This window comes from Oryx dammah, unplaced genomic scaffold (genome assembly GCF_014754425.2).
Source record: "Oryx dammah isolate SB20612 unplaced genomic scaffold, SCBI_Odam_1.1 HiC_scaffold_11, whole genome shotgun sequence".
NCBI lineage: Eukaryota > Metazoa > Chordata > Mammalia > Artiodactyla > Bovidae > Oryx > Oryx dammah.
The window spans coordinates 43,642,849-43,660,074 of NW_024070195.1; the positions used below are offsets into that span (position 1 = coordinate 43,642,849).

Below are 17,226 nucleotides of genomic sequence, written 5' to 3' on the forward strand. Positions count from 1 at the left end.
ATGGACTGGTTGGATCTCCTTGAAGTCCAAGGGACTCTCAAGAGTCTTCTCCAACACCACAGTTCAAAACCATCAATTCTTCGGCGCTCAGCCTTCTTCACAGTCCAACTCTCACATCCATACATGACCACAAGAAAAACCATAGCCTTGACTAGAAGGACCTTAGTCAGCAAAGTAATGTCTCTGCCTTTGAATATGCTATCTACGTTGGTCATAACTTTTCTTCCAAGGAGTAAGCGTCTTTTAATTTCATGGCTGCAGTCACCATCTGCAGTGATTTTGGAGCCCCCCAAAATAAAGTCTGACACTGTTTCCACTGTTTCCCCATCTATTTCCCATGAAGTGATGGGACCAGATGCCATGATCTTCGTTTTCTGAATGTTGAGCTTTAAGCCAACTTTTTCACTCTCCTCTTTCACTTTCATCAAGAGGCTTTTTAGTTCCTCTTCACTTTCTGCCATAAGGGTGGTGTCATCTGCATATCTGAGGTTATTGATATTTCTCCCAGAATCTTGATTCCAGCTTGTGTTTCTTCCAGTCCAGAGTTTCTCATGATGTACTCTGCATATAAGTAAAATAAGCAGGGTGACAATATACAGCCTTGACATACTCCTTTTCCTATTTGGAACCAGTCTGTTGTTCCATGTCCAGTTCTAATTGTTGCTTCCTGACCTGCATACAGATTTCTCAAGAGGCAGGTCAGGTGGTCTTGTATTCCCATCTCTTTCAGAATTTTCCACAGTTTATTGTGATCCACACAGTCAAAGGCTTTAGCATAGTCAATAAAGCAGAAATAGATGTTTTTCTGGAACTCTCTTGCTTTTTCCATGATCCAGCGGATGTTGGCAATTTGATCTCTGGTTCCTCTGCCTTTTCTAAAACCAGCTTGAACATCAGGGAGTTCACGGTACACGTATTGCTGAGGCCTGGCTTGGAGAATTGTGAGCATTACTTTACTAGCATGTGAGATGAGTGCAATTGTGTGGTAGTTTGAGCATTCTTTGGCATTGCCTTTCTTTGGAATTGGAATGAAAACTGACCTTTTCCAGTCCTGTGGCCACTGCTGAGTTTTCCAAACTTGCTGGCATATTGAGTGCAGCACTTTCACAGCATTATCTTTCAGGATTTGAAATAGCTCAACTGGAATGCCATCACCTCCACTAGCTTTGTTCATAGTGATGCTTTCTAAGGCCCACTTGACTTCACATTCCAAGATGTCTGGCTCTAGATTAGTGATCACATCATCATGATTATCTGGGTCTTGAAGATCTTTTTTGTACAGTTCTTCTGTGTATTCTTGCCACCTCTTGTTAATATCTTCTGCTTCTGTTAGGTCCATATCATTTCTGTCCTTTATTGTGCCCATCTTTGCATGAAATGTTCCCTTGACATCTCTAATTTTCTTGAAGAGATCTCTAGTCTTTCCCATTCTGTTCTTTTCCTCTATTTCTTTGCATTGATCGCTGAAGAAGGCTTTCTTATCTCTTCTTGCTATTCTTTGGAACTCTGCATTCAGATGCTTATATCTTTCCTTTTCTCCTTTGCTTTTCGCCTCTCTTCTTCTCACAGCTATTTGAAGGCCTCCCCAGACAGCCATTTTGCTTTTTTGCATTTCCTTTCCATGGGGATGGTCTTGATCCCTGTCTCCTGCACAATGTCACGAACCTCATTCCATAGTTTATCAGGCACTCTTGTCTATCAGATCTAGATCCTTAAATCTATTTCTCACTTCCACTGTATAATCATAAGGGATTTGATTTAGGTCATACCTGAATGGTCTAGCGGTTTTCCCTACTTTCTTCAATTTAAGTCTGAATTTGGCAATAAGGAGTTCATGATCTGAGCCACAGTCAGCTCCTGGTCTTGTTTTTGTTGACTGTATAGAGCTTCTCCATCTTTGGCTGCAAAGAATATAATCAATCTGATTTCGGTGTTGACCATCTGGTGATGTCCATGTGTAGAGTCTTCTCTTGTGTTGTTGGAAGAGGATGTTTGCTATGACCATTGCATTTTCTTGGCAAAACTCTATTAGTCTTTGCCCTGCTTCATTCCGCATTCCAAGGACAAATTTGCCTGTTACTCCAGGTGTTTCTCGACTTCCTACTTTTGCATTCCAGTCCTTTATAATGAAAAGGACATCTTTTTTGGATGTTAGTTCTAAAAGATCTTGTAGATCTTCATAAAACCGTTCAACTTCAGCTTCTTCAGCGTTACTGGTTGGGGCATAGACTTGGATAACTGTGATATTGAATGGTTTGCCTTGGAGATGAATAGAGATCATTCTGTCGTTTTTGAGATTGCATCCAAGTACTGCATTTAGGACTCTTTTGTTGACCATGATGGCTACTCCATTTCTTCTGAGGGATTCCTGCCCGCAATAGTAGATATAATGGTCATCTGAGTTAAAGTCACCCATTCCAGTCCATTTTAATTCGCTGATTCCTAGAATGTCGACGTTCACTCTTGCCATCTCCTGTTTGACCACTTCCAATTTGCCTTGATTCATGGACCTGACATTCCAGGTTCCTATGCAATATTGCTCTTTACAGCATCGGATCTTGCTGCTATCACCAGTCACATCCACAACTGGGTATTGTTTTTGCTTTGGCTCCATCCCTTCATTCTTTCTGGAGTTATTTCTCCACTGATCTCCAGGAGCATATTGGGCACCTAATGACCTGGGGAGTTCCTCTTTTGGTATCCTATCATTTTGCCTTTTCCTACTGTTCATGGGGTTCTCAAGGCAAGAATACTGAAGTGGCTTGCCATTCCCTTCTCCAGTGGACCACATTCTGTCAGGCCTCTCCACCATGACCCACCTGTCTTGGGTTGCCCCGCAGGCATGGCTTGGTTTCATTGAGTTAGACAAGGCTGTGGTCCTAGTGTGATTAGATTGACTAGTTTTCTGTGAGTATGATTTCAGTGTGTCTGCCCTCTGATGCCCTCTTGCAACACTTACCATCTTACTTGGGCCACAGCTTCGTAATGTGGTTTGAAATAAAGTCTGGAGTCTATTGCTCTTACTGCATCTTCCATACTTCATGGTCTTCTCAGGTGTTGCTAGTGGTAAAGAACCCCTCTGCCAATGCAGGCGATGTAAGAGGCACAAGTTCGATCCCTGGGTGGGGAAGATCTCTTAGAGGAGAGCATGGCAACCCACTCCAGTATTCTTGCCTGGAGAATCCCACGGACAGAGGAGTCTGGAAGGCTACAGTCCACAGGGTCGCACAGCGTCAGGCATGACTGAAGCGACTTAGCATGGATGCACATACTTTGTAATGTTTCATTTCACAAAACGTTAAGAATGAAAGGGGCTTTAGGGACTGTCCAGCCAATTTCAGCCTCCAAAGAACTGTAAGATTAAAACTGTTTTATCTTTTGTGTTTGTTTTCTCACGTATTATTTGTGTAATAAGTACCAGAAACCTATTACTGTACAGTACTATATAGCCGATTGTGTTAGTCGGGCATCTAGGCTAACTTTGTTGGACTTCTGAACATGGTCAGAACATGAACAGAACCTGCTTGTGTGTAGACTTACTGTAGTCTGAGGAGTGCATCTTTCCCAGCCAAGGTCACCTGCTAAGGCCTCCTCATATCCAGTCCAGACATTGCTTCCCTTCTAATTTACACTTCTGTAAATATCACTTGGCCTACATGTTCAGAATCATTTACAGGGAATGTTAAAATATTTACACAAAAGCATAAAGAGGAGAGAGCAGCTGGTAGATCTCAGTGGCTTACCTTCATGGAACGTAGGAGCAGGGAGCCTTAATCTAAATGGAAAGTTTGTTAGCAGCACCCGTAAGAACTCTGCCATTAAACAGCCCATGTCCAGTTCTGAGAAGGGCCCCTTCCCCAGCAGGGAACCTTGATGCCCTGGAATCCCAGGCTCATAGCCCAGGTCTCTTCCCCCACATCCGACACCACCAGTGCTTGAAGGATGCTGTTACATTTTCTCTCTGCAGGGTCCCCAAGGAACCTCCTGAGATGTGGCCTCATCCTGGGTTTCCACACTTTGCACTCTTTGTGTAGGTGCTAGCTCAGGAGGCAGCCCAGGCCAGCGCCCTCCACGGAGACAGAAAGGCTCACCAACAGCTAGGGGCCAGGTGGCGGACAGAAGCATCCTGGGGCCAGGCTGGGTGGCAGATAGAAGCATCCTGGGGCCGGGCCGGGCCATGAGGCACATGGATTCGATTCCCTGACCAGGGATTGAACTTAAGCCCCCTGCCTCAGCAGCTTGGAGTTTTAACAACACAAGCCCGCCAGGGGTCTATTTGTAAACTTTTCTGTTTTTTCCAGTGCTGGGTCTCCAGCACTGCACAAGCTTTTCCCTGGTTGTGGCAAGCGGGGCTACTCCCTAATCGTGGCGCGGGCTTCCCACTGTGGTGGAGTCTCTTGCTGCAGAGCATGATTCCAGGGTGGTGGGTTCAGCCATGACCCGAGGGCTATGTGGCTCTCGGGCTTAGCTGTCCTATGGCATGCAGGATCTTCCTGGATCAGGGATCGAAAAACCCGTGTCTCTTGCACTGGCAGGCAGATTCGTCGCCACTGAGCCACCAGGGAAGCCTCCTTCACAGGTTTTGTTTGGAAACCTCTTGTAAATCCAGGAGACTTGATGGGTCAAGAAAAGGCCAGTTGTGTTCTAAGTGAGTGGGACAAGGTACTCTTCGCTTATCTCACTGTTTTCCCCCCAAAGCCTGAACCCTCAGCTGTGTTTAGGAGGAAAATGTGATGCTTTGTCTTGGATAGAGACACAGAGCTGCTATTTGATTTTCATATACACAGGAAAGATCAGTATCAGCTGACTTAGAACGGATGTGTGTCTGAGGTACAGGAGTGATCTAAGTCCCTGTTACTCAACATGGTCCACAGACCGGCAGCATCAGCGTTGCCTATTGGCCCCAACCCCGGGCCCACTGAGCCAGAGCTGCACTTCAAAGACGTGTACGCAGATCCGTTTGGCAGTGACCCTGCCCTGGGATCATTCAGATAGATAAAAGCAGACCAGCAGGTGACGCTGAGAAAAGTGGACAGACCAGATGAACTAGGGGTCGGGGGTAGGTGAGAGATGTGTGTCTAAAGACATGGGTTGGCAATGGCTGTCTGCTGGGCCTGCTGATCCAGTCTGAGTGGATTCTCCACTGTGCACTCAGCACCTGAGTTACTTGCATGTAATTCACCACATGATCACTGACTCAGCTCGGTGACGGTTTGGAATAAAAGGAAAATTCATGTCCGGCAGTCATTGCTCCCCTCCCAACAGGGATGAGGGCTCCTGGGGAGGTCAGGCATCTGTTCTCATCACTGTGCTTCTTTCTAGAAAGAGCTGAGGATGGAGCATGATGAAGAAATCATTTTCTGGCGTACTTGGGCTAATTAAAAAAAAATCCACCACCATCCGATTAGTTGCAGAACTCACTTTCAAGAGTTTTCACAATGCCAATTCCATTCTTTATTTCCTCATACCACAAACATTTTACTGCCTTTTTACAACCTGAATTTACATAAGCAAATTGCAAAGGAAAAACAGGCATTCTTTTATCCTCCAAAATGCATGTAAGAAATATAGCACAAACTCTAGTATTTATACATGAACAGGCTTAGCTGAAGCTTTATGGCAATTTCTTAAAATGAGCATGACAGTTTAAATATTTATGCCTGTAAAGGTTTGCATAATCTACTATACATAGTTATTTCAGAAGCAGTTAAGACATTAATCGGAGAAAAACTTCAACAAAAAGCTCTAACAATTGTGTGCAACTTAAATTATTTACAATTAAACATTTAGGGTCCTGATTCACAAAACTTAGTGCATATCATGATTTTTGCAGAGAAGCTAAGTAGTATGCAGAATATTCCTTGGGTAAAATCTAGAACAAATGGCTTTTAGAAGAATGTCTGTAATATGCTTATTGGAAACTAGAGGAAAAGTAACAAAACAAAAACTTCAGCAATTCCATTTGATTTGAAAATTTAAGTAGACAGCAGCAATCAGAAAAAACAGGGGCCACAAGAGAAGAGCTGGTGGCATTTTTGATACTTTGTTATGTACAAGGAGAAAAACAATTCTCCCCATTTTTGTCCTTAAAAAAAAAAAAAAAAACTATAATCACTACATGTGAACTCAGAGTCTTTCTTCTTCCAGAGTTGTCTTCAAACTTAACACCAAAAATTAGCAAATGTGGGTAAAAAGTACCATCAGTTCAGTGGGTTTTGTTTTAGTAGGGAAAGCCTGGGACAGGGTTACTAAGGGATTAGCTATTCAAATTACGAGAGAATTGTCACAGATAAGGCGTCAGAACCCCAAGCTTCCCCTTGAAGCACTTTGGTGGATTCAAAAGTGATTTTACATATATGCCAAAGGAGATGATGCCAAGAGAATGAGCAGGACAATCTGGCTTCAAGGTAAAGTGACAGAATTTTCAGTGAATCAGGTACCAGGTTAAAGCCTTAAAAAAAAAAAAAAAAGCCAACATTTACAGTAAACATTTTAAACTCTGGAATGCAGATATAGTACAGTTACCGGTAAGTTACATTTACAAAACTGCTTCAGACAGTAGTCGCTCCAGAGTCAGAATTGAAAAATGTACAAGCCAGCTCATGAGAACTTTAGATACAATGTTATGAAAATACATTGTTAATCATAAAAATACTTTACTATGTACATGTACACTGTATAAACTCTAGGTCTGCTCAATCCCACTTCTGCCAGTGCAGCGCACTATTTCCACCTGCTCCTCACCCAAGGCACACAGCTAGTGCAGCTGTCAATTCTTCCGGAATGCGGGGAAGGGCTTCTCATCCTGCAGGGCATCTAGGTGGAAGAGTCGCTTTTACTTCCACTGTACCTTACTTTCCGAAACGCTGGTCCGAGTAATTCTGGGCACTCACATGATTCATTTGCGATTTGATTACACTTTAGAAGAAGGCTATAGTTCATCTGGTCAGTTATTACACTGTCCTGCTTGTAGTCGGGATGCTTTGCGATAAACTCCCTCATCCATTTGGCAACTGTCATTAATTCTCCTGGCGGGGGGGAAAATAATTTTTTTAAATGACAACTTAGTAGCATTTTGTTGGGTTTGCGTTTTACCTTTAGAAAGGTGACATTTAGCACCTGGACAACACAACCCTGAAGAAGAATCAAGAGGCGTTTGGGCCGAGCCACAGGGCAGGGGCTGGGAACAAGGCGTTTTTCACCTTGTCTGAAAAACTCCTCCTGGGAAAGGTTTCATGCTGCAGGCAGGAGCAAGAACACCCACGTCCTGCTGCTATGAGGCCTGTTAGGTGCCAGCCATAGGGGGACGCCGCCCGCCCTAAGACACAGGAGCCAGCGCATGTTGACTAGTCCGTGTCCTCCCGTCCACCAGACCTGCCAGTATCGGTGTCAGAGACTGCCCTGGACGGGGGGCTCTGGGCTCCCCAGAGAGACTCGATCCAAGAGGGACACACAATAGTGCATAGATGCACTCAGAGAGAAACCCGCAGAGGCAGCACTTGGGGCGTCACCCTCTTGGCTCTGGAAACCTTACAGAAGCCTCAAGCGAAACATACGAGCTGCTGTCCTCTTAGGTACAGCTGACAGCTCCCTGGCCACTGGGATCTCACAGCTGGGAAAGCAGGGGTCCCCGGGCGCCCCTACAGGGAGGCAGGCTAGAGGGCCCAAGTCCAAGCTGTGTGCTTAGCTGGTTGACCCTGGAACTGGCTTAGACTCATATAGAGTCCTGGGTGCTGCAGAGCACACACAGTTGAGCGATAATGACCAACTATCCACGTACGGTATTTCATCGCCTGAAATGCCATCGGGTTCAAGATTCAACACTGGTTTATGAACCAGTAAGAGAAAAAGCGCTGCCGATTCTCTTTCACAGCAGACTGTGAAAGACAACAAGGTGTATGTAACCGCAGAGATGGTACTACCCGGAAAAGTGCAGTGATCAGGATGCTGTGTACTTTAATAAAAGACCACTTTAAAAGCCGAGTATTTTAAGACTGTGAGGTTCTGCCTACGCAGAGAGATTCTTTTTTAAAGCACAAAGGAAAGCGGAGGCTGCCGTACCAGACGCCCTCTTCTTGATGAGCCTCAGGTAGTTCAGTATGCTGCACCTCGTGTCCACGTCCACCTCCATGCTCTCCAGGTAGGAGTTCAGGATGGGGATCAGCCCCGGGAACACGCCTTCCTGCGAGGAGCAGCGTGCGGTCAGGCAGGGGCGCCCTGGGGGGGCTCTGGGCAGGCGGGCGGGGCACAGGCCAAGGCGGGCCCTACCTTGCCGTTGATGATGGTGTCGATGGTCATGAGCGCGTACTCCTCGGCCGCTGGCTCCGCCCTGCCCGCGGCCTTGCCGCAGCCGTCCACCACGGCGTTGCCACCTGCTGGAGGGGCACGGGGCGCGTTAGCAACTGGTGTGGCCTCTGGGGACCCCAGAAATGCAAGAAAAGGCAGTACCTTTGCAAATGTCTTTTCTGAAGTAAAACAGTTCCTGCAGGACGGCGTCTCGCTTCTGGGCGACCTTCATGTTCTCATCAACCTAGGGAGGAAAACCATCGTGGCCCCATCAGAATGTTCCCGAAGTCGGGGACGCTCGTGCTCCCATGTGGGTGGGGCCGCTGGCCTCTGCGGTGGGGACCCACCTGTGAGGAACCCTCCCATCCCCAGTGCTGGCTGGGGCCAGAGAGGCTGCACGCTCGTCTGGAGTCGTGTTTCTCAACCCCAGCCTGGGACGTGCTTTTCAATAATGGGGCAACTTGAAGGGACACGCACCTTAGAAATCCATGTGAAACTTACACACGTGGAGGCTGCCTGGGAAAACGGGAATGTATGGTGCTGGGGAGGCACGGAGCCATCCCGGCTCACAGCCGGAGGCATGGAGGGGAGCGCAGAGGCCCCGATGCCTTGGGGGGTGGGGGGCCCTCGGTTCTCCCTGCCCCCAGGGCTTTGCTGCCTCACCTGACCACCTGGCAGCCGGCAGGTCACCCTCTCCCTCAGGAGCCCCCAGCTCCCTCTTCGTGAATTCTTCATTTATTTCGATCAACATAACGAAATCTTAGGGGACACTCCAATATACAAAACGGACGTAAGTCAGAGGTCACACTGGAAGGGACAGCTGAGACAAAGTCCTGGATCAGCTTTGCCCTTCACACCCATTAATTCCTACAGTTATTTATTTTTTTAAAAAGGTACATATGACCTTTGGATTAATGTAGATAGTTCTAGGAACATGTTCAAATAATAATCCTCGTATGTATGGCTTCAATCCTAATCAACACTTGTATTTTTCTCAGTCTTGACAAAAAGTCACAAAGATCAACAGTTTAACTTCTGCTTTTATAAATTCCTTTTTCAGTCTATTTTTACTACTGCTCTTTAGATTCTGAATTTGACTACCTAGGTTTATTTTTAATCTTTCTGTTAAAGCACTTAAAGCTATGGTTTTCCCTTGAGACCAGCTTTGCCTGCCTCATTTTCCTATACAATCTACAGTTCTAATTTTGATTTAATCTAGATCCTATTAGGAAAACAATTTAAAATTTCCAACGGTTAAATTTTTCCTGAACATTTTCTTGATGAGTTTTGGTGGAAATGTGACTTACTGTATGCTGTCTAGTTTTGAGAAGTGAAAATTTTCCTCGATTAGTTTTTGATATTCTTCCTCAGGGCATTCAAAAGGCATGTGTGGTATGAGATCTGTGATACAAACGACACAGCCGGGCTTGTTAGCCATGCTGTTTGCCTCCGCTGAGGCTTTTCTCTTCCTCTGACTGTGTGGCCTGTCAGTTACTGAGTAACAGGACAGGCGCTCTTGTAAGTGGTCTCCTCCACCGTCCTGGCGCGGCCTCAGGACAGCCCGCGCGGCCCCACTCTACACCTGCACACCGAGGCGCCGAGAGGTCACCAATGTCCAGGTGAAAAGGCTGGTAAGTGGTGCAAGCGAACTGAGTGTTCACCGGACCAATATCTTACCCACTGCACTGCAGTGCCCTTAAATTCGTTTATGCTGTTGAGAAGCTATGCTTTCTGGATGATAAAAAAAAAAAAAAGAATCATGGCTCTAATGATCTTGGATGATCAAGTGGATAAACTTGCTTTCTGTATCTCATTTAAGACTTTCTCACATTTCTCTGTTACATTTCTCTGTTACCACTGCCATTCCTGTATTCTTTTTAAAAGGTCATTATGGAGCTCTTTACTGTCAACATCTGTCCGTGTTTTAGGTGTATCTTATGCAAATTACACTGCCATTTGAGATCCCCGCTTTCAGCATTTGAACAGGAGAACACAGTCTATTCAAATTTGTCTTCATCTTATGTTCCCCATTGTGTGTTCTCCTGGGCACACTGTCTTCCCATGCCCACGGCCCGAGACCCACTGCTGTGGCTCCAAAGTTTTCTTTGTTCTTTCTCCATCCCCTTTAGCTAGGAGATTAGAGGTGACAAATCCTATTTCTAAGCACTAAGTGTGAGACAGTTCAGTTCAGTTCAGTTGCTCAGTAGTGTCCGACTTTTTGCAACCCCATGAGCCGCAGCACGCCAGGCTTCCCTGTCCATCACCAACTCCTGGAGATTACTCAAACTCATGTCCATCGAGTCGGTGAATGCCATCCGACCATCTCATCCTCTGTCGTCCCCTTCTCCTCCTGCCCTCGATCTTTCCCAGCATCAGGGTCTTTGCCAATGAGTCAGCTCTTTGCATGAGGTGGCCAAAGTACTGGAGTTTCAGCTTTAGCATCATTCCTTCCAAAGAAATCCCAGGGCTGATCTCCTTCAGAATGGACTGGTTGGATCTCCTTGCAGTCCAAGGGACTCTCAAGAGTCTTCTCCAACACCATAGTCCAAAAGCATCAATTCTTCGGCGCTCAGCTTTCTTTCTAGTCCAAATCTCACATCCATACATGACCACTGGGAAAACTATAGCCTTGACTAGACGGACAAGCAGTTTTGAAATTCTTTCTCCGTATGTCAGCCATTAAGGAGCATCTACTGTTCCCCTCCTTCCACTGACCTCTTGCTAGATAAGATTTCTGGCTGACTTTGAGCCCTAACTTCATCTTTTTTGTTATAATTACTTGGAATTTAAAGACTAGCTTGGTTGCCAAAGACTTCCACGGTTCTAGTTCAGGATTCTGGAGACTTCTCTCCATCTCTTCCAGCATTTAATACTGCAGATAAGAAATGAGACCAACTGATTTTTCTTCTTTTTGGCAGAAAGCTAAGTAGCCTAATTTCCTCTCCTTTCTGGACAACTGATCTTTTCTTTGAGATTCTTCCTAGATTTCAGTTCTTCTTTACCTATTTCTGTCTCATCTTTAATGGACTCTTACTCAGGGAAAATTATATTCATTTATTTTCTTTATTGTATCTCACATCTCTTTTGTGTAGACTCTCTTCTTCTAATTACTAGACAAACACTGAACTTTTCAAATAATTTCTCTCTTGCTTTTCCCATGAGTTCCGTTTCTCTGCCATCCTACAGGGACGAACTCAGCTTGGTTCCCGAAATCAGCGACTTTGACCTTCAACCACATCTGCTTACTGGGGAGCATACTGAGTTTTAAAAGTGTGGCTACCACATTGTTTCTGAGAACTCCTCTGCTCTCCAAATGCTCTTTGATCCACAGGGCTTGTTTATTTAAGATGCGACTCTTCTCTAGAATTTCTTCAAGGGCATTTGTGAGAAATTTCTTAAAATATTCTTTCCAGTTTCCAAATTAACCGTGGTCTACTGAGGATAACACACTCTGGGGGCCCATGGGCTCTTCTCTTTAAGGCTATTGAAAGTTTTCAAGTCTCTCCTGCCTTTCAGATATCTATACCGGGCCCTGGAACAATGCGTGCCCCCCTAGATGGAGATGCTCTCCAGCAGTAAATGTCACAGTGCTCCATGATCTGCTGCTGGTCAAATTCTCGGATACGGAGGAACCGACTGTAAGTTGCGTGTAGTTTTCTGACTGTGTGAGGGTCAGAGTCCCTAAGGCCTGTGTGGTCCAAGGGTCAAATGTATTTACGTTCATAAGCAAAGGCTTAGAATGGCAGCTCTCGGGGACCCATGACATGGGCTGATCTCCCCAGTGGGTGCCCCACAAGGCTAACAGGGGCCCACAGGGTCCTGCAGATCACCTTGGGCCTAGGCGCAGTGGGCAGGCAGGGTCTGCCTGACCACCAGACTTCTGCAGGGTGCATGTATATGCGCCAGCGGGAGTGGCCCCCACAGAGGAAGGGGGCATGGGGGCAGGCGCTGGCCCGGCGGCTCTGGTCCTCCTCCCATGCTCGCCGGGACAAACAGCGTGTCCCGCTATCTCTGCTCTGGCCCTGAGGCCCGCAGACCCCCACTCTGCCCGGCAGCCTCTCCCAGCCCCACTCTGTGCCGAGACCCGCCAGCCGGGAGCCCAAGGCCTCTGTGCTGGCTTGGCTATGGCCCCAGGGTCTGCAGCATTGCAGCCTCACAGCCTGGAGCTATTTCAAGGCCCTGAACGGCTTCCAGAAAGCTCCACCTTGGTTTCAGTTGGGCTGGGGCGGATTCAGATCTGTTTTTCCGATGGTGTCCTGCCATCCGAATTCTCCAGAAACCTCCCTAGCTCAGCGCCTCTGAGGCGACCCCTCCCTGCATTGAGTAGTCACGCATCCCTTCCTCCCGAGTCTGAGGTTGTGACCGGCCTGGGAGTTGACAGGATGAAACACATTGGGGGGGCACCCCCTCCCACCACCATCTTAAATCAAAAGTCTAGAAATTGGCGGCTATTCAAATGAAACTCTGAATGTCCTTCAAATGGGCCGAGTAAGGAGCTACCATCAGCACTCTGTTTTCAGGAGTCTCCACCAAAACGGTCCCCAAATCTATAGTATAAGCTTTGGTTTGAAAGGAAAAAGAAACAGGGTGGAAGGGGAACACTCTTTCTAAGGAGGAACAGGTCTAAGTGAGGTCAGAGTTGAAACAAGTATTATACAGAAAGGAGCATCGGATGATAATCCAGATACCCACAGCCAGCCCTACAATGAACACCGTCCTTACCTTGGACAGCGGGATGAGAAAGTCCAGTTTGTAGGACAGGATCACCCTGGTGAGCAGCACCACGAACACCACATATGCGGAGTTCTCGAAGTCCGTCAGCTGAACCTGGACATGGGACCAAGATGTCAGGGACCCACTGTGCCTCCCCGAGGGGCTCCGCTGGTCACAGCGTTCCCATGCACCTCCTGAGCCCCCACCTGGGGCCGGAAGCCTCTGCCCACTGTCTACTCCCGGAAAGCAGTCCTCCTGAGCCACTGGGCTTGCATGTCACACACACACACACACACACACACACACACACGACCTGTGCTGCTGTCTGTGTAACCCGAGCCTCCAGGAAGGGTACAGGTGGGTGGGTGGCGGTCAGGTGGGAATAGGTTCGACAGAGTTGGTTCCGGCCCGCGGGCTGCATACCTCCATGGGCCGGAATTCCACTCTCCACCCAATGTCAGAGTTTGGAGGAGGAGGCTTGAATCGCATTGTCTGCCAATTTGTGGACTGAATATTCTGTAATCAAAAAGCAGAGAATAAAACCAGTTTTCCACATATCCAGGAAGATACTAAGATGATTTCATATTTAACATGTGAAGCAGACTATTTACTGTCTATACCCTTCGACCTACAAAGAAAACTGAACAGCGAGCATTTTACAGAAGTGAGGTGACATTTCAGCGACTCTGAAAGTAGCAGTCATGTTCTTTATTTTTTAAAACATTTGTTGCAGATACCTCAAAGTGGTCGGACTCATTGGCATCATCCAGGTGGATTTTCTCTTCAAACAGAGTCAGCGGGTCTCTGATGAAGAGATGCGCCACGTGCTGGGCCAGCAGGTGGTCGAGGCCTGCGGAGAGGTCACACCAGGCTCACTCCAGAGCTGCTCTCCACGCCCCGGGGACGCCAGACAGCTCGGGGCGGTTGAAGAAAGGCAGCTAGGAGCTTAGGAGATGCTGGGTTGTGCAGGATTCTTGTGCCGCCCCGAGTTTATCCTGCAGACCCGAGGGGAGTGTCGGAGTTGTGTTCACCCCTTAAAACGACGCCCATGGGGATCTGAGGGACACACCTCCAAAGTCAGCTCTTTTTGCTAAAAGTTAAGCTCTCACAAGTATCTGGGACTTGAAACTTTAGGGCAAACAGCCTCGTAAGAAAAGTTAAGAGACCTCACATTAAAAATAGAAGCCAGATGGGAGTCAGCAGAGGAGTTTAACAGAGTTTTGAAGAACTAAAGGCTTACAGTCAAATCTAGACAAGGGGAACAGAGGCTTACCTTCCTGCAACAGCTGTTCGTAGATTTCTTTGTCTTTTGTCAGGTCAATGTCATTGTATTTCTCACCGCACTCAGACAGGTAACTGTCTATCGAATCGTATCGGGACTTACTGATCCTATAGTGGTTGTTCTTCAGCGGCTAAAATTGAAAAAATACACGCAAATGCCATGGGGTTGCAAAGAGCTGGACATGACTATAGCCACTAAAACTTCACTTCCATAATGTAAACCAAAAAATTTGGCTTAAGCCATTAAAAAACCATTAAAATGTCTACTTTAAAGCTTATTTGTGCTTAGCACGGTCAACAATTTATGGACAATTATATAAAGACCGGAACAGCAGTAGCGCAGCCTGGGTCAAGAACATGAGAATCACCCGAGAGGGCTCCTCTACTAATACGCACGCCTGCATCTCAGTTCTGGACTTTCTTTACTCACTGGGTCTGGGGGTGGGCAGGGCTGCGTAACTATTTTTAAAGAGCTCTGGGCGGTTCTGATGCACACTCTTGGTTGGAGAGATGCAGGGTCAGAGTTCAACATGCAAACAAGAGGCACAAAACTACACTTCTTAGACAAAACTCACCCTTTATAAGGGGCCAAGGAATCTGACAACAGATTGCGCTTTCCCCAGCAGAGAAAGCACCATAGGCAAAGCACTCATGTAGCGCCAAAAGCTTTCTGGTAAAAACAGCCATCAGCACTGACTCCCCAAACAAAGAAAACCTGTTCTATTAATTTTAGAGGGCAAACAAACACAGATTGCAACAAATGATGGAAATTAACTTGGCACTGCCCCTCCCCCCAATCAAATCACATTTCCCACCTTCTCACCCCAAACACACCATAAAGCCAAAGACAGGCTGATACGCTGTCAGCTTCTTCCCGTGTGTGACTAACCCACTCAGGATGAAAACGGTGTAAGGGAGACTTCAACACTGTGAGTGGCGACAAGCCCCCCACTTCACCTGCCGGATTCAAAAGGCTGGTAAGGAAAAGCGTGCCCACCTCCAGTCCTCTCTCCTCCCGGGTTCTATCATCTACAGACGCAGAAATCACGCCCCAGCGACAATCAATGTCTGACACATAGCCTCGGTAAAAAGGCGACGCAGCACTCAAAGCCATCTAGAAACAAACAGAAATCAGCACCTGCAAGGTCAAAGTGTCACCAACACGCTGAAGAAGGCTCCATGCAGTTATCCCCGGTCTAGCAGCCCTGCTTACGCCACCCCTGCGGGCTCTGCTACAGGCACCGTGCCTGCCTGCTCCTGGGGCAGGACGGCGGGAGTGACTCCAGCCCTGGCTCTGCTTCCTTGAATCATCCTCTCTAGTCGGTGAGGACAGGTGGGATGAGAGAAGGAAAACAGCTACGCTTGAACTTGACGTTTAACACATAAATGCCTCGCTAGCTAAAGCACTGCTAAACTCTTCAGCTTAGACGCTTATCCATGAGCTCTCCGTTTGCATACTAGTTGTGTTAGTTCAGTTCTAAATGAAGTCTTAACTGGACTTAAATAGCACATGGTCAGCAAATTTTGCACATGCAGTCTTTATCTGATACAAAAGAGTAGTTAAAATTAGCTGTGGTTTCTACTTACGACAATTGGGCAGATGGTGGCCAACTGATCATAAAGGTATCTGGCCTCAGATATGCTGCAGGCTTGGAACGTTACCTGTTTAAGAATCACAGATTATTAAAGAATAATACAAAATCATCACCATCCTCCCCAAGTAGCCAGTCCGAGAAGGAAGGTCGTTGCTCATGGCATGTGAGGTCATTCCACTGATCGCATCACCGAAGCCAGTTTTAAAAGCTGTCTCGGACGAACTTGTCTAGAATATGGCTTTAATCATGTTTGCATGGGATATAAATAACCACGTTCTGATGTCAAGTAAGATTAAGAAGTCAGGAAAGAAAAACAGGACCTATAGTAACAGTGAAGCTCAGCCAGGCACTTCTCCCCTATGGCTGGCCATCCACGTGCCATTGGCTGCGGGCTTGTATACATTTTGGTACAAAAGGAGAATCTGGAGATGCGAATAATGGGCTTCAAAGCTCCCCACTGTGGCACAATGGGTAATAGCTTGGAAGAGGGCAGGACTGTAGAGAAGGCAGGAGGAAAAGGCAGTTTAAACACTTTGACTGCCCAGGAAGAAATGCAGGCTGGTGGAGGAGGCACAGAAGAGCCACAGCGGGCCCGGAGACTGGTGGGCACAGACCAGAGAGGGCAGACCTGGGTTTGGGCCCGGGGGACCCTTGGGCAGGTGGGGAGCGGCAGCACAGGACACGACGGGCTTACTGAGCCACGGAAGAGGCCAAGAGACCCTGTAAGCATGCTTTCTTCTCAGGTTTTCGATTGGTGTCTCTTAGACGGTCTAGTACACACTACATTTACAGGCAAATTCTGGAAAAGCCAACCCTAGAAAAATATGCTTGAGAAAACTGGCAGCTGGAATTCAATAACCAAGTTACAACAGTGATACAGCTTACAGCTTAGTTATTTTAAGTACATTTAAGAGCTAGCTTCCTTACCCCAGGATCGAGAGAGCCACAGCCAAACCAAATAGGACATCATTGCCATTAATGATGGGAAACGAAGAAAGAATTCTTAACACCTTAAAAAGGTATGAATATATGAATGGTTTTGGCTTCTGGTATCCTTTCAAAGTATCATATAGAGAAAAGAAGCAATTTCCCCTCAGGAAAATGAGGAGGGGGAAAAAAGGAAGAAACACTGATTTTAGGAAACTAAGTACCTAAAATTTGTCTAGTACCCAGTGTTGAAATCATAGAATTTTCTTGGGGGTGGGGGGTAGGAAGGGAGCCTATCATAACATGCGTGAACTTATTAAATGATTCCTGAAAAGTCCAAGAGTCAAAAATTTGAATATGGTTAAAATACTTTTTGTTCTGTATAATGAGTTGCTCAAAAGCCTTAAAACAATACTTTGAAATC

The 17,226-nt window shown here is 46.7% G+C and overlaps 1 protein-coding gene across 3 annotated transcripts in view; it reads right to left on the reverse strand.

Moving 5' to 3' along the window:
- Positions 1–5,408: 5,408 nt before the first annotated feature.
- Positions 5,409–17,226, reverse strand: part of GCLC (glutamate-cysteine ligase catalytic subunit) — a 50,920-nt gene continuing 39,102 nt past the window's right edge. The window contains exons 7-16 of one of the 3 annotated variants that reach the window (XM_040249170.1): positions 15,868–15,942; positions 15,278–15,394; positions 14,273–14,411; positions 13,737–13,849; positions 13,423–13,515; positions 13,009–13,113; positions 8,449–8,530; positions 8,269–8,372; positions 8,062–8,182; positions 5,409–7,028 (exon numbers count right to left, since the gene is read on the reverse strand). In XM_040249170.1, coding sequence (XP_040105104.1) covers positions 6,817–7,028; positions 8,062–8,182; positions 8,269–8,372; positions 8,449–8,530; positions 13,009–13,113; positions 13,423–13,515; positions 13,737–13,849; positions 14,273–14,411; positions 15,278–15,394; positions 15,868–15,942 — 1,161 coding nt within the window. In that variant the 3' untranslated portion in view covers positions 5,409–6,816. Of the gene's footprint in view, positions 7,029–8,061; positions 8,183–8,268; positions 8,376–8,448; positions 8,531–13,008; positions 13,114–13,422; positions 13,516–13,736; positions 13,850–14,272; positions 14,412–15,277; positions 15,395–15,867; positions 15,943–17,226 lie in introns of all 3 variants that reach the window. The other 2 variants (XM_040249169.1, XM_040249171.1) reach the window with 2 other exon arrangements.